The 26,220-nt window shown below is 43.4% G+C and overlaps 2 protein-coding genes across 4 annotated transcripts in view; one reads left to right on the top strand and one right to left on the bottom strand.

Annotated features, from left to right (window-relative positions):
• The first annotated feature begins 3,180 nt into the window (after positions 1 to 3,180).
• Positions 3,181 to 10,275, top strand: LOC121396558 (lutropin subunit beta-like). 2 transcript variants are annotated; one of them, XM_041571615.1, is made up of 4 exons: positions 3,181 to 3,263; positions 5,544 to 5,779; positions 7,018 to 7,236; positions 10,157 to 10,275. In XM_041571615.1, the coding sequence occupies exons 2-4, from the start codon at positions 5,579 to 5,581 to the stop codon at positions 10,181 to 10,183; spliced, it is 447 nt and encodes a 148-aa protein (XP_041427549.1). In that variant the 5' UTR covers positions 3,181 to 3,263; positions 5,544 to 5,578; the 3' UTR covers positions 10,184 to 10,275. The 2 variants fall into 2 exon arrangements, with proteins under 2 accessions (XP_041427549.1, XP_041427550.1); XM_041571616.1 differs by having other exon boundaries at positions 3,189 to 3,263; positions 5,611 to 5,779.
• Positions 10,276 to 12,101: 1,826 nt separating this feature from the next.
• Positions 12,102 to 26,220, bottom strand: part of ruvbl2.S (RuvB like AAA ATPase 2 S homeolog) — a 31,902-nt gene continuing 17,783 nt past the window's right edge. The window contains 4 exon segments of one of the 2 annotated variants that reach the window (NM_001086931.1): positions 12,102 to 12,266; positions 13,174 to 13,288; positions 13,878 to 14,007; positions 14,812 to 14,931. In NM_001086931.1, coding sequence (NP_001080400.1) covers positions 12,241 to 12,266; positions 13,174 to 13,288; positions 13,878 to 14,007; positions 14,812 to 14,931 — 391 coding nt within the window. In that variant the 3' untranslated portion in view covers positions 12,102 to 12,240. 2 annotated transcript variants of the gene reach the window in all.

Raw genomic sequence — 26,220 nt, 5'->3', positions numbered from 1 at the left:
CAGATGAGCCCAGTTTAGGTTGGACAGGCCCTTGCAAGGACCCCATAAGATCAGTAACTGTTATCGGCCCATGTATGGCCACCTTATGGACTATGTGCAAACATCACCTTTACAAATATCTACACTGTAACTTTCCTTTAGTCTCCAAATTTCCAGTCCACTCACCAGTCCATGTTGCAGTGCAAAAATAGGAAGGTGCAAGGACGTCAGCAACCCTACAATATATATTTTCCACAGTCATCTCTTTTCATGGCGTAACAACTGTGTGCTTTGTGCAATATAAAGACTATATCAGGTCATGATTGGTCCTCTAGTCATTTGCCCTGCAATCATTCCAACCCCACCACCGGTGAGAAAAAAAATCTCTTCCAACCCTCATAAAAAAAAAAGTAGAGCAAAGGGGCCAAAGCACCTTTGTGCTTGTTGCAGTTTAGCGCCATTTATAGGTGATAGTATTAAGAAATGGGAGATGAAATGAGACATGGCTTTTGGGATGGAAAGAAGAGGTCCCAGCTCAAATTTTGTAAATTGTTTTGAAGGTCAGTCATAGCAGCCCCCAGTAGTCCTATACTTTCAGCCTCTACTAACAACTATTAGGTGTTGAAAGCTCCTGGGATGTGTAGTTCAGTAACATATGGTGACCTGCTATGGTGACCGAGCAGGGCGGAATGTACCTTCTAAGTAGTTACACTGTTCCTGCGTTTAGCTATCAGGAAGATTTATAAAACTGGTTAGTGTACGTTCCAGCAAGGAACAGTTGTTCTGGTAACAAATCCCTCGCAGATAACCAGCTGTGCATTTCAGAAGCTACTGCCCAAGGGCACAGGTGAAAGTCAATACCAAGGCCTATTAGATAAAAGAATTTCTTTTCTTACTGTAATTAACTGATATACACTAAATATGTTCCCTAAAAGAAATAATATGCAGATAGGTGCATTATTATATGGGCTAGTGGGATGTCAGTTTTTCTTTTACAATTTTATGCTTGTACCTCTTCATTCTGTGCCTACAAATAAACTAGGGCAAGAAATGCCATATGTTAGCCCCATTTAATCGTAAATGGAATACAGACTTTTTAGGGTGCCCAGGACAGAACTTGAAAGCAATGCTAGTTGTCAAGAAGAATCTATATTATCTCTGCTGCATTGTTTGCCTGGAGTCACGCCTGTCTAGTAGCTCAGTCCTCTTCCAGACACTTTGGTCTTAGCAGTCTCAGCTACCTATACTATGGTGCTTTCCTTACCTAGCCTTGGGGACCTGCTTAGCGTTAGGGCCAATTTCACAAAATGCCCCTATCCTATTATGTAGTAGTTGAACTATACCTACCATCATTTTGGAAATAAAAAGAGAGACAAAATTTTTTTTGCATGTAGTGCAGCAATTTTTTTGACCACACCCATTTTGTGGCCGCACCCCCTAATTACCATGTTCATTTTACAAAGTTTGGCAGGTTATAAAAATTTGAAAATATTTCTCCTTATCTAAACTGTTAAAATTACTTATTTTCTTATCTCAAAATTGTTATAAAGCATCTTAGTTGCACCTGTTAGCTGTACTGGCCTCTCTGCCAAAAGCCAATTAAGTTAGAAACTTTGTTTCTTTTTCTGGCTGTTCATTGCAGAGAAAAGAGGGACTTTCCAGTACAAATGAGGGACCTCAAGTTGAGCTGTCAAAAGAGGGACTGTCCCTCTGAAAAAGGGACAGTTGGGAGGTATGTGTGCACATGATCAGTCCCAAGTCTCTGGCTAAAGCTATTATGTAGTAGTTGTACTATAGCTAAGCACATTATTAAGAGACTACTACAAGCTAATTGGTGCAAGATTACAGCTAGGAGGAGACATTGGAGTCTAACTATCATATACAAAACTTATAACTGACTCTGAGAGTCAGGCAAAGCAGCCAGACAAGCACAGTAACTTGTGGTACATTTAATGGCAGGTCCCATTATTGCTCTCAGCTTAGACAGGAAGAGGAACAGGAGTAAGTCATAAGATAATGGCAAAACAGCAGGAATGCCCTTAACCAAAATGGCCACACAAACAGGTTACTACAATAAGAATAGCCATATCACCTAAAATGATCATATTTATGTTTTGCATACTTTTCTTTTTCTACAATCATTAGAAGTGCAGCATTATATTTCTCAGCCATTTGTAAAAACTTCCATTTATGAATCTGTAGTGTTTAACAGCAGCTCTTTTAGGAAAGGTTTGTTCATGTTTATTACTATGCAGCACAGGGGACATTAGAGGGCACCCTCTATAGCCAGCCAGATACTTTGCCTTAGCCATTTGGAGCAGAGCTGGCCACTTCTCATCTTGTTTGTATATGGCAATAAGCTTTGTTCTTATTGGTTCAGGAATGTGACTGACAGTGTTGCTTCACAGAATGGTTATTTTATCTGTTTTGTGAAACAAAACTGTCATTTTGTGGATAGAATGAATCCTGTACTATAAAATCTTGCTTTGTGTCACAGATATCTATTTTGTCAGTCAAATCTAGCTTGACAAGCACTAGTTAGTTACACTATTATATATTATGTCCAACTTTGTTTTTACATAATTCATTCTGTAAGTAACTTTGCACATAAGTGCGTCCGATACATTTGTGAGACAGAATGCTTGTTAAACTGTACAGAATGGAGTTTGTGATATAATGACATCCTTTTGTGCACTAACCAGATTTTGTTTTCATTCTTTAATAGAAATAAGTCTTTTGTATATTTTTTTTATCTGTGTATGGTCACAAATACTTATATAATATGAGAGACATTCATTCTGTGTATTAGGGATTTTTTTGTATACAGAATGTATTTGGGACAAACAGCACCCCATATTAATGGAAAGTTTTTCATCAGGCCTCTGGTACTGAGGTAGCACTGTCCGATCCAGCTGTTTTGCTCCATAGTGCTTATAATTGCCATTTGTAATTGAGGGATTGTATAATGAATATATCAGAGATGCTCTTGGTACAGTTGTTCCTCAGTTCAGACTAATCTAGGACATGCTGCCTGCTTCCGGATCAGATTTTCTGCTTGAACTAAAGTTGCACAAAGCCATGGTTCTCTGATCTTTTCCAGAATAAGATAAGGAAAGCCTTTTGGCCTTCACACCCCCACAGGCACCACCATCACCTCATACCTGACGTAGGCTGATTCCCGTCCAACCATTTAAATTGAGAGTTTTATTGAGTTATAAGCCCAGTTATGATCCTGATTCTTGGATTCTTCACTTCAGGTCCACTTTGAATTCCCTCCTGTGCAGGTAAGTGCTAATTGTTGCTCTTTAGACAGTTGGTACCAGCCAGGGTAAGACATTTTTCTTTTAGGTGACTTGCATGTCTTTTAACTTGCAGTTGGGGGTCCAATATTAGGTCCTCATGGCCCTCTTTAGGGCTCTGGCACGTGGAGAGATTTATCGCCCACGGGAAATCTGCGCTACCGGCGGGTGACAAATCTCCCAGTGTGCCTCTGCCCTTAATACTGAGGTATTTCCTGAATAAAGATGCATTATTTATTCTAAAGCAATTTTTGGGTCCCTGACATAATCTGGGTCCCTGTCTCCTGCCCTGCTCTTACCCCTCCCCCGCTCTCCTGATTTGCAGCACTGACACCCCAACAATGGTCCTGCGCCCCCATACAATGCTGACAATTGCAGAGTTGCACAAGAGGGTGGTTGGCTGACATACTCAAGAAGAGGTCAGAGGATCAGAAACCAAGATGGCAGTCATGGTGGTTACTAACCCTACTGTATAGCTTGTTTTCAGCATTGGTATGTGAAGGCAGGGCTGTTCCAGGGTGGTCCATTGCTGTGGTTAGGAAGGGGGTCTCAATGAATTTTACTGTATCTCATATCTGCACACTTGTGTATCTTAAGGTGGCCATAAAAGCACAGATAATATCAGACAAAATTAATTTTCGTTTGATATTCGGTGCATGTATGGTGGGAGATGAGCAGACCGATAGAAGAAGACTTGGATACTGGTTGGCTCGTTGATTGGGCTGGCCAGAAAATTTTGGTCGAGCCCCTTTGAAGGCACCTGAACATTAGCCATTTAGTTTCTGAATTATTAGCCTTCCTCCTTTGTCTCTTTCCAGCTCTCAAATGGGAGGTCATTGATCCAGGCAGTAAAAAATATAATTGTTATTATTCATTTTATCATCTTTCTATTCAGTCCCCCTGCTATTCATATTCCAGTCTCTTATTCAAGCCACTGTCTGGTTTCTAGGATAAACTGGACCCTAGCAACCAGATAGAAGCTGAAATTCAAAAATTGGAGGGCTGCTGAACAAAATGCTAAATAATTCAAACTAGGGATGCACCGAATCCACTATTTTGCATTCGGCCGAACCCCCGAACCCTTCGCGAAAGATTCAGCGGAATACCGAACCCTAATTTGCATATGCTAATTAGGGGTGGGAAGGGGAACATTTTTTTACTTCCTTGTTTTGTGACAAAAAGTCATGCGATTTCCCTCCCCAACCCTAATTTGCATATGCAAATTAGGATTCAGATTCGGTTCAGCTGGGCAGAAGGATTCGGCTGAATCCGAATCCTGCTGAAAAAGGCAGAATCCTGGCCGAATCCCGAACCGAATCCTGGATTCGGTGCATGCCTAATTCAAACACCAAACAAAATAAGAAAATGAAGACCAACAGCACACTGTCTCAGAATATCTCTGTCTACTAGGGATGCACCGAATCCACTATTTGGGATTCGGCCGAATCCCCAAATCCTTGGTGAAAGATTCGGCCGAATACCGAACCTAATACTAATTTGCATATGCAAATTAGGGACAAGAAAGGAAAAAGTGGAAAAAATTCTTCTTTAGTGATGAAAAGTCACGTTATTTCCCTACCTGCCCCTAATTTACATATGCAAATTAGTATTCGGATTCAGTTCGGCCGAATCTGAATCCTGCTGAAAAAGGCCGAATCCCGAACCGAATCCTGGATCCCTACTGTCTACATCATAGTAAAATTTAAGTTGAAGGTGAACTACCCTTTTAAAAATTTAAATACATTTTTCCCAGTTTAATGTTCGTGTCCTCTTTCATTCATATAGACCCACATAGTGATGCAGTATGGGAGTCAGTAAGAGAAGTGTATGAGTGTACATGACTTACTAAGCATATGGGGCATGAGGAAGGGTTGTGGCAAAAGATTGGCATGAGGAAGGGTTGTGGCAAATGATTTGCATGTGGAAGGGTTGTGGCAAATGATTTGCATGTGGAAGGGTTGTGGCAAATGATTGGCAGGAGGAAGGGTTGTGGCAAATGATTTGCATGTGGAAGGGTTGTGGCAAATGATTGGCAGGAGGAAGGGTTGTGGCAAATGATTTGCATGTGGAAGGGTTGTGGCAAATGATTGGCAGGAGGAAGGGTTGTGGCACAAGAAGTAAATAGCTCTTGACCTTTCTTTGGTGGAGAGACCAGGGTCTGTTAAGTTCTTCATTGTGTATCAAATGCCCATCACAGGGCCCCATTATGTGATCATGGATCCCAATACACACAGCTTGATATTAACTAAGAGACTTTTTTTCTAGAGTTTTATTTTCTATACAGAAAACCTTTTAAGGACATGCATCACAATATACCTATTCATGAAAACAGGATGTTCAGGTCTCTGGTAACACTGATGCTTGTGGCGCTCTGCTTGTCTGCTGTGCAAGGACGTCGCCTGTGCCACCCAACCAATGTCACCATCTCTGCCGAGAAAGAGGACTGTCCCATCTGCTTCACTCTCACCACAACCATCTGTAGTGGCTACTGCCTAACACGGGTGAGTAAGAACCTATGAGCAGAGCCAGACTGGCTTCCAGGATGGCTTAGGTTACATTCAATAAGCATATGACATGGCACTCAGTCCTGACAGTCAGGTATCATTTTCTTAAAGGGGTGGTTCACACCAACACTTTTTTCAGTTCAGTTGGTTTCACCAGATATAAAGACTTTTTCCAATTACATTCAATTTTCTGTTTGCAACCGTTTTTCTAATATAGAGGGTTTAAAGGTTAATTCCTCACCTTCTTATGACTTTCTAAAGCAGCTCAGGGAGGGGGGGAGGGGGTCGCCGACTTATTGTTCTATATGGATACATTTAGTTGATACATTTGTTATCTTTGTCCCTGCTGGGCAGAATCCCTGAGTTTCATTAAAGAGGAACTCCGGCTTATTTGATAAAAAGGCCACATAACACAGAAACCCCTAATATACCCATCATGTTACCTGTTTCTTCAAAAAGTATGAATAAATGTAATTTTCTATGCTGAAATCCAGCTGTTTAACAGTTCTTCTCTTTCTGCATCATTTGAAATCCTGGCAGGGAAGGAGGGACTAAACACTGATGTTACAAATTGTAACAACTGCTCCACAGCTTACAGACAGCATGCAGGAACTACATAACCCACAATGCATTGCACTGTGATGTTCCTTTCCTTACTGAAATCACATGTGCAGGGAATTGCGATCGTTCTCCTGCTTTTAACGGCGAATGCGCAGTAGGAGCATTTCGCCGGTACGGATCTACTGCGCATGCGCCAGAAGTCACGAAGTGAAATCGGAAAACTTAGTGACTTTTGGCACATGCGCAGTAGATCCGTACCGGCGAAATGCTCCTACTGCGCATTCGCCGTTAAAAGCAGGAAGAAGATCGCGTGGAAGAAGATGTTGTCTCTGAACTCCCTGGACTGGACCTGCACAGAAGGGTAACAAGTTAGGGGCATTTGCCCAGCGGGAGGGGTAGGCCAGGGGGGAGGGTGGGCAACACACGGGAGGGGGAGGGTTTTTGCGCCAACTAGGTTTCCTTCCCCTTTAAGCAAGAAGCAAGCTGTGCTAAGTACCCATAGACTTATTACAAAACTACAAAAAAAACTTATGCCCAACCTTTGATGTATTTACTCTTGGTGGGCATTTTTATTCATGTCCCTACTTTACGTCATTGCTTTGAGAGTGAACTAAACTGTACATGGGTAAGTGCACCAGTGTTTAGCCCCTTGTTTGTTCCTTTCATTCCCACAGGATCCGGTATTCAAGAATGCCCTTTCCTCTGTGTACCAGAACATCTGCACCTACAATGAGATTCGCTATGATACCATTAAGCTCCCAGACTGCCTGCCAGGCACGGATCCCTTTTTCACCTACCCCGTGGCAGTGAGCTGTAAGTGCAACCAGTGCAAGATGGACTACAGCGACTGCACCGTGCAAAGCATCGGACCAGACTTCTGCTCCAACTCTCTTATATCCATATCAAGTGCATTGCTTAGGGATTCTAAGGTCACTGCTGGGTTCAGAATCACTTAAAGCACATTGACATCATTAGCAAAGATTTTATTTGCCAATATTTAAAAGGAAACTATTGCAAAAATGAAAATTTAATGTAAGCTTCATCATACTGAAATAAGAAACTTTCTAAATATATTCAATTAAAAATTCTGTACCGTTTCTGAAATAATCAAGTTTATGTTCATTATTCCTCTCTCAGCATCTGTTTCTCTTCATTCTCTCTTCATGCAGCAGTTGGGAGTCAGATATTCATTGACAGATCCAATATATCTTATAGGGGGCTCCTTTTGCCTAGAAGATGTATTAGAGCTCACTCTATTAAAATCAGCAGACATCATGTCTCTCTACATGCAGAATTTGTGCAAAAGGCAGTTATTTTGTTTGTACTGGAATCAGTTATTTGAGTGAGCTCTAATTCATCTGCTAGGAATGAGCCCCCCTATAAGATATATTGGATCTAACTGTCAGTGAATATCTGACACCCAACTGCTGCATGAAGAGAGAATGAAGAGAAACAGATGCTGAGAGAGGAATAGTGAACATAAACTTGATTATTTCAGAAATGGTACAGAAAATGTAATTGTATTTAGAATGTTTCTTATTTCAGTATGATGAAGCTTATATTAAATTTTCATTTTGCAATAGTTCCACTTCAATCGCTGTGAGTAGGACGGCAGGTAACCTCTATGTTACAGGAAAGTTCTTGTTCTAGGGAGAAAAGTTTTATCCATTTACATGTGACTGTCAAGATGACCCATGGTGAAAGATCAAAATAATGGCATTACACTTGGCCAAACCAGAATCTATTTTATCGGTGGCACACATTCCTTGTCTGGACCTGCACAGAGGCAGTTGCAGTAAGACCAGACAAAAGATGCAGATCTATAGGAAAATGGAGCTACTCATATATGGAGAAGGAAAGGTCACTTGAGAAGTGTCGTTAGGATCCATCAAATGATTCCAGTCCCATACGTCCCTCCAATGACCTGTCACTCCTCTTCACAACACACAAACCAGAGTAATGTTTGAAGAGCACCAAGTGCCATCTTGTTCTGGTGTTCCAGACATTCTAGTCGCTTGCCTCCTACCATGGGCCTTTTTCAGCAAAATGCAATAGCTGGGAAAGCGTTTGAGTTGGGGATGCCTGCTGGAACAAGATGGCGCTCCTCAAACAGTGTCCTGGGCTTGATCCTTAATTAAAGGAACAGTAACACCAAAAAAATTAAAGCTGCTGTGTAGCCATGGAGGCAGCCTTTCAAGCACAGGATACACCGCAGATAACAGATAAGTACTGAAGAATCCCATTGTATACTACAGAGCTTATCTGTTGTGTATCCTGTACCTTTTCTCAGCTTTGAATGGCTGCCCCCATGGCTACACAACAGCATGTTTACTATAGTAGAGTTTCTAAAGCAAACACACCAGTTTTACCAGTGCAGGGCAACACTGCATTATACTGTTATTCCTTTAAAACAATTTTTTGGTGATACTGTTCCTTTAAAGGGGTGGTTCACTTTCAAACAACTAGTTGGTTTCAGATAGATCGCAGGAAATAATGACTTTTTCCAATGACTATTTTCTGTGTCACACAGTTTTTCTAATATTGAAGTGTAAAGTGTCATTTTTCACCTTCTGAAGCAGCCCTGGGAGGGGGGAGGGGTCGCCGACCCTGTAAACTGTTCTAAATGGATACATTTAGTTGATACATTTCTTATCTTTGTCCCTGCTGAGCAGAATCTCTGAGTTTAAGTGATGTGGGGCCGGGTCGACTTCGCACTGCTCCTCGCGGGTGGCGGGCGGGTGCAGGTTGAGCTCTTCTCCTGCTCTCCCCGCCCGCCACCTATAAATGACGGCTTCCGACTTCCGGTTTTATAGTCTCGCGTCTGCAGGGTTTTCCTGACCCTAACCCGCACCCACGCTTGCGGGGTCCTTTTATAGACCTGTGCAGACCAGCCGATGACGTCACAAAAGGGGAGGGTCTATAAAAGGACCCCGGACGCGCGGGTGCGGGTTGGAGCAGGGCGGGTTAGAGTCAGGAAAACCCTTACCCACACATCACTACTGGGTTTCATTACAGGCAGCTGTTAGAATTGATACAATAGTTGCTAATACTCCAGAGATGCTGCTGAGAAATGCATCAACTCAATGTTGCAAAATTGTTCAAAACAGTTCAGAGTCTGCGCCTGAATTACTGAGCTGCCAGACTCAAACACAAGAGACACGAACATTCAACTTTACACTTAGATTTTGGAAAAACAGTAAAAAAATAAATAATGGAAAGTAATTGAAAAAAAGTCTTTATTTCTGGGGAACAATTTAAAAACAACTCAACTGAAAAAAAAGTGTTTGGAAAGTGAACAACCCCTTTAAAGAAGAGGAGCGTCAACAACTAGGCATCCCCCAATTATTTCACTTAAAGTCAAGGGCACAGAGTAATATTGAACATATTGTCCCCAGCATTTTCCCTCACTAGAAATGTACCATTACACTGTAAATAATGTATAATATACAGGGGTATATTTATCAAAGAGTGAAGTTAATAGTGAAGTTCCGCCACTAGAGTGAAATTCCGCCACTCTCCATTCATTTCTATGGGATTTTTATAGGCGTATTTATCAAAGGGTGAACTTTCACTTCACCCATTGATAAATACGCCATAGAAATGAATTGAGAGCTGCGGAATTTCACTCTTTGATTAATTTACCCCATAATCTCTTGTGCCACATATTAGGGTGTTCTTTAGTTAACGTAGGCATGCTAGCTTTATCAGATCTCCCTCTGACGCGGAAATAGGTCACCAACGGAAGTGACGCCACGCTACATAGAGATAATTTGTGTAACTCATTTTGCATTCTTATATCCTTAACTATAACACGTATCTCAGTTTCAGCTGATTAACTGACAGAATCGTCTTCGGGCACGGGGGCCAAACAGAGAAAACCTGCCATTCCCGGGCTATTTTACAAAAATCTAAATAAAACTTTATAACCTCAATCAATGGATCTTTGCACTGTGTATTTAAACTCTGAAGATATAGAAGAACCAATAAGCGAGGAGAATGTACAGACTCACAAACAAAAGGCTACTGTTATATTATTAATTTGCACCAAGAGCATCTGATCACCAAATAATGTTAAATGATCACTATATAAACTTTTTCCTGCAGAAATCTCCAGAAAGCAGTTCCATCCTAAAGTGCAGGCACAAGTCACATGACTGGGGGCAGCTGGGAAACTGACAGTATGTCTAGCCCCATGTCAGATTCCAAAATTGAATATAAAAAAAAAATCTGTTTGCTCTTTTGAAAAATGGATTTCTGTACAGAATTCTGCTGGAGCAGCACTATTAACTGATGTGTTATGAAAAAAACATGTTTTCCCATAACAGTATCCCTTTAATGTTTACATGATTTTCTAGTACACAAGGTATGAAGATCCAAATTACAGAAAGATCAGTTATCTGGAAAGCCCCAGTTCCCAAGCATTCTGGATAACAGGTCCTATACCTGTATATCTTGGTTCGATCCATTAGCAAATTGTACAGAGCTGCCACACCGATTGCCATCTTGGAGTCAGGAAGGAATTTTTTCCCCCTTTGAGGCAAATTGGAGTGGCTTCAAACTGGGTTTTTCACCTTACCCTGGATAAACTGGCAGTTAGGCAGGTTATATAAGGACTTAAGGTTGAACTTCATGGATGCTTGTCTTTATTTTTCAAGCTAACTTACTATGTTAGGGCAGAGACACACACTCAGATTTGGGGAGATTAGTAGCCCAGCAACAAATCTCTTCTTCTTTGGGGCGACTAATCTCCCAGAACTGCCTAATCTGTGCACTTCGTTTTCCGAAGTTGCCTCATGAGGAAACTTCGGGCAACTTTGGAAAACGAAGCACTCCTAGTGCCATCCTGCCGGCGATTTATATTGTAGCCGGCAGGAGGAAGTTCAGGGAGTTTAGTTGCCCCAAAGAAGAGGCGATTTATCGCCGGGCGACTAAATCTCCCCGAATCTGAGCATGTGTCTCTGCCCTTACACCTCCAGCTAGCTTCTTGTTCTGGGATTATGAGACAAGAAAAGGGCTGTGGTTGCCGATATTGAAGGTGATCCTTTAACATCCCGAGTAGGGATGGGCGAATTTTTTCGCCTTGTTTCTCGCAGAAATTAGGCCACAGACTTGTGTGGTGTCAAGCAACAAAAAATAAAAAGACGCCCATAGACTTTAATGAGCGTTGGCGACATTTGGCCAGCGGCAAATTTTTGGCGAAACGAAACAGGTCAAATTCGCCCATCCCTAATCCCGAGTATTTGTGGCACAATTCTCTACTCATAAGGGCGAAACACTGAGAATTGAGGTAGGGTGACAATTGTTCCCCATCATAACAGAATATGCTACTAGATCAGGGGTGTCCAAACTGCGGCCGAGGGCCACATGCGGCCCAGGATGCATATAAATGCGGCCCAGCTTGGTTCCCGAGGAAACGTCATGTCGCAAAGCATATAGGAGGAGGGAGGACTCTGCCCATTGCCCAGTTAGTAATAATAATATAATAATAAGTCTATTTAATATCCAGGTGTCCTATATTTCAGTGTATAGCTCCATCTGGTTATCAAACTGGCATTGTAGTTCTTTTCTGTGTATTTCCTTTACTTTTACAAAAACGTGTTTGTGTATTTCATGTGTGGCCCCAGACAATTTTTCTTTTTCCAATGTGGCCCCACGAGCCAAAAGTTTGGACACCCCTGTACTAGATACTACAATGAATATTGCACACAAAGGGCTCCAGTAATTACACAATGCAGAATGTAAAACGAAAACGGCTTGCTTTAGTTTGAATATTTTATATAAAACAGATACTGAGGGATCACAGCATGTGTCATACAAGTTAAGGCATGTAACAAAACAGTAAGAACCAGGTGAGGTGGAGAAAAAAAAACAACAAAAAAGACAAAATCAGTCCATCATCAGGATGTGTCCATGGTGTCCGTTTCTGCAGAAACAGGAAATTAGATCTTTAACACACATTAAGGCTAGCATAGGCACAGTGTGTGTGTGCGGCTACATTGAAATTTAAGGTGGCCATAGACGCAGACAATATCGTATTAAACTAATTTTCGTACAATATTCGGTGCGTGTATGGTGGTAAAAGAGCCGACCCATATCGGCAGAAGACTTGGATATCGGTCGGCTCGATGATTAGGCTGGATGGAAAATTTTGATCAGGTGCCTTTGAAGCCCATCGTTAATGCTGAATCATCAGATACAGGTAGAATTCTATTGTTTCTATATAAATATATATATAACTGACAATTCGCCTGTGTATTGAAACGAACAATCTTTCTTGGAAAGATCTTTTCCAAAAAAGATTGTAATTGTTACATCTATGGCACATTTATCAAAGGTCAAATTTCGAATTCATGTGAGTTTTTAAAAACTCCCCTAAACTGCCATAAATTCAAAATTCGACAAATCAAAATTTATAAAAAAAAACCAAAAACTTGAATGTCAGGAAGGCTGCAAAGAACTCAAATTGATCCCTGGACCTCTCCCATTGACAAACAGCAATTCGGCAGGTTTTTGGTGGCGAATTTGACTTCTTAAAGGGCCAGAGTATGATAAATCTTGAAAATCAAATTAAAATTTATTAAAAAACTCAAATCGAATTTGAATAACTCCCTAGTTGAATTTGAAAAATTCAAATTTTCAATTCAACCCCTTGATAAATCTGCCCGTGTTTATAGTTATAAATTGAGCATTCGCTACAAAATGCACAGGTCTTCAGGGGAGTGACTACTGGGGGTGCAGGGGGGGCCCTGCGTCCAGAAGGGAATGACCTTCATTAGTTACGTTACTGCAGGTCTTGTTTGAAAGAATGCTGCTCGCACTTTATTACTTACTCATTTCATTAAACATAAAGGCATCCTGATACTCCTTCATGTACTGTGTTGACCGAGACTCATCAAGAAAGAGAGAGTACACTCGTTTGATATCATCCACTTGCACTTCGGTTCCCTGAAATGCAAAACTCAGTCAGCCATATAAAGTATGTATATTTATTAGGGAAGCTACGAATCCACTAGTTTGGATTCGGCCGAACTCCCAAATCCTTCACGAAACATTCAGCTGAATAATGAATCCAAATTTGCATATGCAAATTAGGGGTGGGAAGGGGAAAGCATTTTTTTACTTCCTTGTTTTGTGACAAAAAGTCACGTGATTTTGCATATGCAAATTAGGATTCGGTTCGGCCAGGCCGAAGGACTCGGCAGAATCCGAATCCTGCTGAAAAAGGCAGAATCCAGAACTGAATCCTGGATTCGGTGCATCCCTAATATTTATTATATTAAAAATCATATACTCATTCAGTGGCAACAAGTAACCTATTAAATAAACAAGGAAGTTGCCCATGTGTATAGATACCCTGCTACTTGTAGCCCCCTTAAAACAAAGCCACCTCATACTCACTATGAAAGGGAAGTGCTAGGGTAATACATAAAACACAAAAGAAACGCATGCTACTTGGAAACAAAAAACAATAATCCAGAAGCCACATATGCAGCGTCAGCCAAGCTATGGTAAAATGATTGCAAGTCACTCGCACCTTCCTCTTCCTGCAGACCAAGCTAGCAGCTGTGATAAGCTGCATGGAATATCTGAGAGATGTCTCTAGGCCGATCCTTGTCAGAACAGTGCAAGCATCTTCACTCATATCGACATCTTCCTCCTCACACCTGAACAAGATTTGACATTAGCACAAAATTATTAAGGAACAAAGTAGAAACATGCAACATAAGAACATTAAATGACAATATGTGGCTTGGATTCCACTGGCTAGTCTTATTTAGGGGGCATTACGCAGTGGTTCCACACAATGCCTTAAAGGAGAACTAAAGTCTAACTAAAGTAGTAGGTAGAAATGCTGTACATGTTTTGTGCTTCTGTACCAGCCTAAGGCAACCACAGCCCTTTAGCATCTGTGTCTCCAAAGATGCCCCAGTAGCTCCCCATCTTCTTTTCTGCTGATTCACTGCACATGCTCTGTGCTGCTGTCACTTACTGAGCTTAGGGACCCACTCACAATATACAGTACACATAGAATAGAAATGTCACAATATAAGGCTGATTAGTAATTAATACAGATAATTACTACATGGCAGCACAGAAACCAGTGCAATTAGCATAAGAATTTAAAAATCAGCAAACCTGTAGCATCAGCTTATATTACAGCCAGGGAAGCTCATTTTCTGCTGGATAATTAGTGAGGAGCCCTAAGCTTAGCTTCTCAACAGCCAATCAGAGCCCACTGAGCATGTGAGTGTCACAGACACTTTCCAAGATGGTGACCCCCTGTGACAAGTTTGAAGTCCTGGATCATTGCTGCTATTGACAAGCTGAAACTTTATCCTCGTGCAATAAGTTCATTATATAAAATATGGCATTTTTATCCATATTAATTTTTAGGGTTTAGTTCTCCTTTAAAACACCTTTTGGCACGCTGGTCTTTGCCGGCATAGTCACAGAATGCAGTTTCTTACCTGATTTTTAAGATCTGTTTGGTCTCTTTTTCATTGTATGGTGATGTGGAGATAATGAGTAGCCGATCCAGTAAATCAATAGGGATTCCATGGGGACTCTGGTAGTTCGTGCCACGAATTCTAAGTTAAAAATAAAAAAGGAAGATTTTTGTACTTACCGTTAAATCCTTTTCTCTCATCCTACATTGGGGGACACAGGCACCGTGGGGATGAAGATCCTGCAGCTTGGAGAGCGGACACTAAAATGTTAAAACTTGACTCCTCCTCCTGCTGTGGGCTTCATCCCCTGCCTCCTCCTCCAATATTCAGTTTCATACCGAAGAAGGAGTAGATAGCCCAGGTTACCCAACAGAGAAGGAGTCTCCCCACCTTATAACATTGAACTTGATTCAGAACAGAAGTAACTTTATACATGAAGGCCCATAAGGCTAAACACTTGAATGGAAAAAACAGGGAGGGAAGGCCTGTGTCCCCCAATGTAGGATGAGAGAAAAGGATTTAACGGTAAGTACAAAAATCTTCCTTTCTCTCACCTATATTGGGGGACACAGGCACCGTGGGGATGTCCCAAAGCAACCCCTGAGGGCGGGAACGAACCCCTTGAAAAGGTGTTCATGAAATAACAGTTTGTAACACCTTCCTCCCGAAACCAGCTTCTGCTGACGCCAGAGTGTGCAACCTGTAGAAGCGCGTGAAGGTATGTAGGGAGGACCAGGTGGCGGCTCGACACACCTGCTCAGCTGATGCCTGATGTCGAACCGCCCATGAAGTGCTGATGGCACGTGTGGAATGAGCGCGAATCTTGAAGGGAGGAGCCCTGCCCTTGATTGCGTAGGCTCTGATGATAGTGGATCGAATCCACTTAGCAATGGTCGACTTGGCGGCCTTCATACCCTTCTTGGGTCCATCTGTGAGAATGAACAGAGACTTCGTCTTCCTGATCTTCTCCGTAATGGTCAAATAGGTTGTTAGGGCTCTAACAACATCAAGGCTGTTGAGTCTCCTTTCTAGAGAAGTCTTTGGCTGAGGACATAGAGACGGGACCACGATGTCCTGATTTAAATGGAATTCAGATACCACCTTTGGCAGAAACTCAGGTGTTGGTCGTAATACCACTTTATCCTGATGCACGATGGTGAATGGAGCTTGGCACGATAGGGCCGCTATTTCAGAAACTCTGCGTGCTGACGTGATTGCCAACAAGAACACCACCTTCTCTGTTAGTGTGGCCAGGGGAATTGACTCCAAGGGTTCGAAAGGATCATCCTGTAGTACTGACAAAACAAGATTAAGGTCCCATGGAGGCACTGGATCCTTATAGGGGGGAACTATTCTGATTGCTCCTTGAAGAAATGTCTTTATATTGCTATTTAGTGCAAACTTGGTCTGGAATAGAATGGAGAGCGCCGACACCTGAACCTTCAAGGAACTTAAGGCCAGACCCTTAGACAGGCCTTCTTGTAGAAAGGAAAGAATCTCCTTCTCCCTGACACCTCTGGGGTCAATGTTCCTGGATTCGCACCAACCGATAAAAATCTTCCACACTCTGTGGTAAATCCTGGCAGAGACAGGTTTGCGAGCCCGTAGCATGGTGGGAATAGCGTCTGAGGGGGCTCCAGAAGCTCTCAGAACTAGGGTCTCAAGAGCCACGCCGTTAAATCCCATAAGCGTAAATTCGGGTGGACAATCGGTCCCTGTGTGAGTAAGTCCTCTCTTAGGGGGAGGTGAAAGGGATCGTCTGCGGCCATCACTATGATATCTGCGAACCATGTTCTTCGTGGCCAATAGGGTGCCACTAGAATGGTTGGAGTCTTGTCCCTCCTTATCTTTTTGATGACTCTTGGTAGTAGTGCCAATGGAGGAAAGATGTAGGCTAGGCAGCAATTCCACTGAATTACTAGGGCATCTACTGCCCATGCTTGAGGATCTACGCTTCTGGCGATGAACCTTGGGACCTTGTGATTGAGTCTGGAGGCCATCAGGTCTACCTCGGGATAGCCCCATCTGTCCACGATTAGTTGGAAAACTTCGGGGTGAAGACTCCATTCGCCCTGATCTATCGTCTCCCTGCTTAGGTAGTCTGCCACCCAGTTTTCTACTCCTGGTAGATATACCGCTGAGATTGCCGGGATGTTGAGTTCCGCCCACAAGAGAATCCTTTGTACTTCTGCCAGTGCGGCCCGACTTCTTGTGCCTCCTTGGTGGTTTATGTAGGCTACAGCTGTCATGTTGTCTGACTGTACTCTCACTGGGCTCCCCCGTAGGAGCGTCGTCCAGTGTTGTAGTGAGTAGAGGATGGCACGAAGTTCGAGTATATTTATCGGGAGAAGTTGTTCTTCCTGGTTCCAGATGCCTTGGACTGTCAGCTGGTCTAGCACTCCGCCCCAACCCTTTAGACTTGCGTCTGTTGTTATTACTGTCCAGGTGTGGTTGGGGAACGGCCCTCCTGACGTCATCCGTTGAGGGTGGAGCCACCAACGGAGGGAGTGTTTGACCTCCCTCGAGATCGGAACCTGCCGGTCCAGGTTCACCCGATCCTTCTTCTGATATTTCAGTATGAGCTGTTGCAGAGGTCTGGTGTGGAGCTGCGCGTAAGGTATCGTGGGAAATGAGGCTACCATTGTCCCGAGGGTCCTCATGGCTGTCCGCAGGGAAGCGGAATCGTTCGTCTTGAGCACTCTGACTCTGTTTTGCAGCGTCTCGATCTTGTTCTGTGGAAGGAAGGCTCTGCCGTTCCTGGAGTCGAGAATTATTCCCAGATACTCTGTGCTCTGAGCCGGGATCAAATTGGATTTGCTGTAGTTGATGATCCAACCCAGCTGCGTGAGATAATGGAGGACTTGGGAAGTGTAACTGCTTGCCAGATCTTGAGAAGGAGCCTTGACTAACAGATCGTCTAAATAGGGTACAACTGTTATCCCCCTGAGTCGGAGTCCTGCTAGGGCTGCCGCCATGACCTTCGTGAACACTCGAGGTGCAGATGAGAGGCCGAAGGGGAGAGCTACAAATTGCCAGTGTTCTCCGGCTGCATAGAATCTCAGGAATCTGTGATGATTTCTGTGGATGGGTATGTGAAGGTAGGCGTCCTTTATGTCTATCACTGTCATGAACTCTTGACCTTCCATGGACATTAGTACGGACTGTACTGACTCCATCTTGAAATGGCCAGTCTTTACGACAAGGTTGAGAGCCTTCAGATCTAATACAGGTCTGTAAGAGCCGTCCTTTTTGGGAACAATGAAAAGGTTTGAGTAAAAACCTCGACCCTTGTCTGCTTGTGGTACTGGCTGTATGACTCCGGACTCTGCTAGATCTTGGATAATCCTTAGGAAGGCTAGTCTCTTGTTGTCCCCTCTGGGTATACGGGAGACGAAAAATCTGCGAGGAGGAAGTTGTGACAAATCTATCATATATCCGTGGGAAATCATTTGGATAACCCACTGGTCTGTTACATGACTCTGCCACACCTCCTGAAAGGCTCTTAGGCGGCCGCCTAAGGGGACCCCTCCAGGGGTGGGCACACCTTCAGGAGGAGGCGGGTTTGTCCTGAGAGGACTTGTTCGATATCTTGGATGAGTTCCAACTGGGTCTCTGTCTGTTATGGTATCTTGGACTGGGACCGGAGTTGGACTTTTCTGTGTGGAGCTTGGTCCTCTGGCCTTGACGAAAGGGACGAAAAAATGGTCGTCGCTTGAAGGGAGGTCTCTTGGGTTTATTCTGGGGAAGTAGGGTGCTCTTGCCCCCTGTAGCCTGTGAGATTATCTTATCCAGCTCTGCCCCGAATAATTGTTTTCCCTGGAAGGGGAGACTGACTAAGGATCTCTTAGATGTTAGGTCAGCCGTCCAGGTCTTTAGCCAGAGGAAACGGCGAGCCGCTATGGATTGTGCTGATGCCTTTGCCACCAGCTTTGCTGCATCTAGGGATGCGTCACAGATGTAGGCTGTAGCGTCAGCTACCTGAGAAAGGAGGTGGTCAGTCGTGGGGTCCTCGGAACCAATCAGCTGAGCTACCTGTTCAACCCAGACTTCCATGGCCTTGGCCACCCATGCGATTGCAAACATAGGTCTGAAGGCTGTTCCAGAAGCTGTGAAGATTGCCTTACAGAAGCCCTCTAATCTCTTGTCAATAGGATCCTTGAAGGATGCTGCATCTGCTACCGGTATAGTAGTGGTCTTAGACAGTCTGGAAACTGGAGGATCGACAGACGGGGGAGATGCCCAGAGATCTATACACTCCTGTGGAAATGGATAAGTCTGAGTAAAACGTTTGGAGACCTGTACCCTATGGTCGGGGGTCTTCCATTGGGCCTTAATGATCTCCTCCAGCTGTTCGTAGGCTGGAAAAACGCAAGAAGACCGCCTTTGTCTCTTGAAAATGTTCTTTCCGGTCTCCTCGACCGAGACTGTGTCTTCAATATTTAGGGTCTTAAGAACTGCCTGAATTAGCCCTTCTACTTCTCCTTGAGTTCTAGGGATTTCGGCATCTGGATCGGGCTCTGTTTCGGCATCGTCCTCTGACGGAACAAGACCCTCCTCTTCGGAAGAAGGGTTAAAGCCACCTGAAGCTTCCGGGGGGGAATCTATAGGTCTTTTGGGAGCTGAAGCGTGTTTGCCCTGAGCATGTCCTGGAGCTGCCAGATGTTCTAAGACTCTGTCTAGGGTCTCAGGAATACGGGCTAAGTTTTGAAGTCCAGCCAGGGAAAGGGAGAGGGCACGCACTAGTTCTGATTCTGAGCCAGCTAGTGAAGTAGAGGCAGTAGAGTGCTCGTCAGGGTGTGTGTGTGGAGCAGTGTGAGGTCTACATGCTGTGCACACTGGATCAGCAGAGGCTGTTAGAAATTTGGCCCTGCAGCTAGTGCAGGCAAGGTAAGATACCTTTGAAGCTGTCCTAGCAGCTGCTGCCCCTCTAGCTAAGACTGCCTCCTCTGTTAGGTCAGCCATGGTGAATAAGTAATCCCTCTACTGAAAGGAAGAGGCAGGGGATATGAGGAAGTGCCGTACGCTGTCAGGGTCTGAGGAGACAAGAGAGGTGGCACGTTAGGCAAATAAGGGAGTTAGCAACGCCGAGGCTGTACTGTACATCCCCTGTGAAACACTTGCCTTATTCGTAGGAGCGTAGTCCAGACGGGATCTCTAGCAGCATGTTCCTCGGAAGGAGAGCTGCGTCGGCTGTGCTGTAGCAGCGCCAAAGTCGTGGACCGCAGGAGCAGAAAGCGCGCGAAGGACGCGAGTGCCCTATAAGGAAGCGGTGGGCGTGGCTATTAACGTGTGGCGGCGCGTAAGAAAAGGCGCTTGTAGAAGGAGCCTCGCCGCCATTTTAACCTCCGCCCCATACCCGCCCGGCTCTATCAGGGGAGAGATGTACCCCTAGGAGCCGTAAGGAAACAAGGAGGCGGTAAGAGAAGGAGGCAGTGCGGAAGACAGCCGCATCGCGCCTCAGGCTATATTAGCTACTTCCGAAAAACCCCTGCCGGCTCTGAAAAAATTAGAGCGTCGGCAGGAAGGACTTAGTTATGCATCCGCAGGGGCCCGGGGGAACCCCTCTAGGTAACTAACGGTGGGGAGGTAGGCACCCATAATAAAATCACAAGGTGACCTACCTGTTCAGCCAGTGTGTTGTGTGCCCTGGGTAGAGGCTTCCCTGTAGTGTAAGGCTGGTGCAGACCTCCATAGAGCGGGAACTTAACAGCCATGGGAAGTGTGGAGCGTGCCTGCAGTCCTCCGGGGAGCGGTAAGGCAGATGGGCAGAAGGATTTTTAGGTGTCATACCTAAACTGGCTGTGGGGCACTGGGTCCTGGAGGCCTCTGTCCCCAGTGTGGCATGACCCTAACCGAAGTCCTTGGATCATTTGCTCCAGCCACAGTAAGTGTCATGTTCTCCTTCGAGGACACTAAAAGAAACTGAATATTGGAGGAGGAGGCAGGGGATGAAGCCCACAGCAGGAGGAGGAGTCAAGTTTTAACATTTTAGTGTCCGCTCTCCAAGCTGCAGGATCTTCATCCCCACGGTGCCTGTGTCCCCCAATATAGGTGAGAGAAAAAACACATTCATATAGAATATTAAAAATAAAATAATTTCAGCCTTGAACTGCAATTACCCTGCTGAAGAAATGGACTACTAAACAGGGCACTTGGGGATATTATTATTGTGCCTCCTTGGAGCCTGTCCAAATATCTACAGAATTTAGTTTCACAAAACTGTTTAGCTAAATGTCCTTGCAGTTTAGAGTGAAAGCTGAAAGACTGAAATTATGAAAATTATACTTTGCCCCCTAAGTCCTTATTGTTCAGTTTATGAATGTATGATGTACATACATTTCTGCTGAACAGCACTACGGAATATGTTGGTGCTTTATAAATGTGCATTAAAGGAGAAGGAAAGGCTAAAACTAAGTAAGCTTTATCAGAAAGTTCTATATAAATACACCAGTAAACCCCTTAAAGGGGTTGTTCACCTTCAATGTACAAATCTTATGAAACCACTAAATGCTCTCAATGTGTTAGAACAGGGGTGTCCAAACTTTTTAAAACGAGGGCCAGATTTGGTGAGATGAAAATGTGTGGGGGCCGACCAATCAGCCTGACATTGTTTGATTTGAACCATTAAGTATATATATATTCATGAAGCTGCTGGATCCAGGCAAAATTAAATGAGAAGCCATAATGGTATGTTAGTGCCCTACTGCACTGATCTTCTTCTGTCCCCATAGCCAGCCCTTACCCACCCCCACATCCAGCCTCTGTAGTCTATAATAATTTATATTTCAATTGTTTATTCTCTCTCCGTTAGAGTTAGACACTCACCTTCTGTAACTCCCCCTCCCTCTCAGAAACAGGCATGAGAAAAAAAGCTTAAAACTCTGTCTCCTCCTTTACACACAAGCACTCCCTCTGGAGCTCCCCCCTCCCTGCCAGAAACTAAAGGTGGACTCCGACTGTGACGTACTTCCCTGCTGCCGCACATTCATTTCTACGTGATCGCTGATAAACAGGATCAAGCTGCAGCACATTCAACACTCGCGTCTCTCAGTCATCCCATAGAAATGAATGTGCGGCAGCAGGGAAGTAAGTCACAGTCGGAGTCCACCTTTAGTTTCTGGCAGGGAGGGGGGAGCCGGCAGCTGCAGAAGGAGAGCTGGTATGTAAGGGAGATCTTAGTTGTAAAACTATCGAAGGGGGAGTTGAGCCAGAGCATAGAACGGGTTTTTTTTAGCAGTGTAGCTATTTTTCATGCCTGGTTTCTGGGAGGGAGGGGGAGTGACAGAAAGTTTAAAAAATCACTGCGACGTGCTGCTGTGACTTCGGCTCCTCTTCTGCTCTTTGCTGCGGACCAATTAAAATTGGATCGCGGGCCGCATTTGGCCCGCGGGCCGTAGTTTGGACACCCCTGTGTTAGAAAAACCATTTTCCATAACAAAAAGTAAAAATGCCATTGTAAAAGCTAATTTTTATACCTATTAACTCAGTCCTTCTCCTGTCTCTCAGACCAGTTTTCTGAAGTGATGGGAGTGGCCTATTTTGAACCTGACACACCAAGAACTTCCTATATGATGACATCATCATGCCCAGGCTTTGCCCTTACTTGTTTCCTATTGGATGTTGATACTGCCCTCCTCCTAGTAATTTATTGGGTGCTTGTGAACTGTAACCAGTCACATAATTTGAATGATCATTGGTTGATTACTCAATTGTAATTGGCAGCGGTTTACAGACGCAGCATATAAACAAACCTGCCTTGCAACAATCACACAGCCATGCAGACAAATACTGCAGAAAAGGAAGGAGCAACATTGTTCTCCCAATTCTGGCCCTCTCCTTCTGCCTAGACTAAAACTGAATGGAGTGCCAAAGGGGTGCAAACTTTTCTGGGAATAAATACTGACGTTTCTATATTTTTATCTTTTAATACCTTTGGCATTAAGCATAATGTCAGTTATTTACAAAATTGCAACAAAAGCACCACTGACTTGCTTAGAAACGTATGTAACTTACACATCTAGCAGGGACAGTAGGGCTGCCACCTCACCCTTTTAAAACCAAACACATATGAAATCCACAGCCTGCATGGCTAATTATCAACTCATTTAGATGCTGCAGACTGAACTGATTTCTGTGCAGCCATGTATCATGCATCTAAATTAATTGCTAATTAGCCATACAGGCTGTGGATTTCATATGTGTTTGGTTTTAAAAGGGTGAGGTGGCAGCCCTAAGTGACAGGCAGAGCAGTGTTGAGGGCAGGTAGGTTTTTTGAACATTTTGTGTTACTAGAAAATGGTGTAAACACTAAATAAAGCCAATAGGCTGGTTTTGCTTCCAATAATTACCCCAATTACAATTGAGGTAAATACACAAAATAATACATGGAACCCCCCCCCACAAAATAATATATTTCTGGAAAGTACAAGTGTCATCTCCCATAGTATCCAATAATTCAAATTTATAAAAATGATTTCCCTTTTCTCTGTAATAATAAAACAGTTGCTTGTACTTGATCCCAACTGAGATATAATTAAAGGGGTTGTTCACCTTCAATGTACAAATCTTATGAAACCACTAACAATGCTCTCAATGTGTTAGAAAAACCATTTTCCATAACAAAAAGTAAAAATGCCATTGTAAAAGCTAATTTCTATACCTATTAACTCAGTCCTTCTCCTGTCTCTCTGACCAGTTTTCTGAAGTGATGGGAGTGGCCTATTTTGAACCTGACACACCAAGAACTTCCTATATGATGACATCATCATGCCCAGGCTTTGCCCTTACTTGTTTCCTATTGGATGTTGATAATGCCCTCCTCCTAGTAATTTATTGGGTGCTTGTGAACTGTAACCAGTCACATAATTTGAATGATCATTGGTTGATTACTCAATTGTAATGGCAGAGGTTAACAGACGCAGCATATAAACAAACCTGCCTTGCAACAAACAATCACACAGCCATGCAGACAAATACTGCAGAAAAGGAAGGAGCAACATTGTTTGGCAACCTTTGGCATTAAGCATAATGTCAGTTATTTACAAAATTGTAACAAAACCAGCACTGAGCAGTGATGAGGGCAGGTACGTTTTTTGAACATTTTGTGCGCTCTCCCGGGGGGGCGGTAATTTACCTAGGAAAACGATAGCTTTTTTAAGTGTTCCACTTCTGGAACAAGATTTAGAGCTCTAAATACCAAAAAATGAAAAAGTTATATTTTTCATGATATAGGGATCTATACCAGAAAAATATTTTACTTTTTTTATGAGGTAAATACACAAAATAATACATGGACCCCCCCCCCCCAAAAAAAATAATAATAATATATTTCTGGAAAGTACCCATAGTAGCCATTATAATCCAATAATTCAAAATGATTTCTTTTTCCTGTGTAATAATAAAACAGTAGCTTGTACTTGATCCCAACTAAGATATAATTAATCCTTATTGGAAGCAAAACCAGCCTATTGGCTTTATTTAGTGTTTACACCATTTTCTAGTACTAAGATCCAAATTACAGAAAGATCTGCTATCCGGAAGACCCCAGGTCGCAAGCATTCTGTATAACAGATGCCATACCTGTACCTTGTACTTGATCCCAACTAAGATATAATTAATCCTTATTGGAAGCAAAACCAGCCTATTGGGTTTAGTTAATGTTTACATGATTTTCTAGTAGACTTAAGGTATGAAGATCCAAATTATGGAAAGATCCATTATCCAGAAAACTCCAGGTCCCAAGCACCTTGATCCCCCCATCTGCACAGTTGAAGTCTCTGCAGCACACAGCCCACACTCCCCCTCCCTCTCACAAACTTGTAACAGTTTCTCTTCAGTACCTGAATGCTGCTCAAATTCCCCAGCACAGGAAGCAGTGGCAGATTGACAGCAGACATAGCCAATAGGAGTTAAGTTAGCTGCCAGTACAATGTGTGATGTCATATAAGGAAGAGGAAGTGAACACTGTAGTGTTTTTGGGGGTCAGTGACCCCCTCCCAGCACAGGGTCTGTGTGGAACTGAAGGATTAGTACAGGGACACTTCTGAGGTGAATATCTCTTGAACTGTACTTTTTCTGTTAACTATTTCTATGGAAAAGTTTGTTCTATTCATGTGAACTGTTAGATTTGTCAATTTGTTACAAAGATGAACAACCCCTTTAAAGTAAAGCTCTGTCAAAAGTAGGGATGCACCGAATCCAGGATTCGGCCTTTTTCAGCAGGATTCGGACGAACCGAATCTGAATTTGCGTATGCAAATTAGGGGCGGGGAGGGAAATCGCGTGACTTTTTGTCACAAAACAAGGAAGTAAAATGTTTTCCACTTCCCACCCCTAATTTGCATATGCAAATTAGGATTCAGATTCGCTTCGGTATCCAAAATAGTGGATTCAGTGCATCCCTAGTCAAAAGAAAGATTTCTTTCCTTCTATTGTGTACACATGGGCTTCTGTATCAGACTTTCTGTTTGCAGCTTAAACCTACAGGGCTAGGGCTTGAGCATGCTCAGTTTGCTTCTCTCTTTTCCTTTCACCCCACCTTGCTGTAATGTGAGCCCAGAGCTAAGGAACTAGCAGGGAGAGGCTCAGGCAGGAAGTGATGCCCACAGCAAGCTAATATGGCAGCTGCTATCCTAAACAAACAGACAGTGGCTAGAGCGGTTTTCTCAGGTATGGAAAAGCATTTTAAAGAATAAAAATAGTGTAGTAACTTGCACTGTTGTGGCTAATCTACTGTGGCAATAAACTGCCTTAGTAGCTTTCCTTCTCCTTTAAAGGAATAGTTCAGTGTGAAAACAAAAACTGTGTAAATAGATAGGCTGTGCAAAATAAAATATGTTTCTAATATAGTTAGTTAGGCAAAAATGTAATGTATAAAGGCTGGAGTGAACAGATGTCTAATAAAACAGCCAGAATCCAACTTCCTGCTTTTCAGCTCTATAACTCTGAGTTAGTCAGCGACTTGAAGGGGGGCCACATGGGACATTTCTGTTCAGTGAGTTTGTAATTGACCCTCAGCATTCAGCTCAGATTCAGAAGCAACAGAAATGACCCATGTGGTCCCCCCTCAAGTCTCTGATTTTTTACTGCCTGGTAACCAGGGCAGTCAGTGTAAACCAAGAGAGCTGAAAAGCAGGAAGTAGTGTTCAGACGGACATGTTATACCGTATATACTCGTGTATAAGCCGACCCGTGTATAAGCCGAGGTACCTAATTTACCTAAGAAAACTGGAAAAATGTATTGACTCGTGTATAAGCCTAGGGGCCCCATGTCAGATTTCAAAATGTGAATGTGACCCAGCCGCAACAATTGGGGGACACTGGGCAGGTACCTGTTACTGTCTGTGACTGACTGTGTCGCCGACCGGATTTCATGTTTGCTTCCCTCTGCCACCCCTATTTCATGTTTGCTTCCCTCTGCCACTTCCCCCC

This window comes from Xenopus laevis, chromosome 7S (assembly GCF_017654675.1).
Source record: "Xenopus laevis strain J_2021 chromosome 7S, Xenopus_laevis_v10.1, whole genome shotgun sequence".
In the NCBI taxonomy this organism is placed as follows: domain Eukaryota; kingdom Metazoa; phylum Chordata; class Amphibia; order Anura; family Pipidae; genus Xenopus; species Xenopus laevis.
Note: the sequence above shows the minus strand (reverse complement) of the source record. Positions and strands in the feature narration are given on the sequence as shown.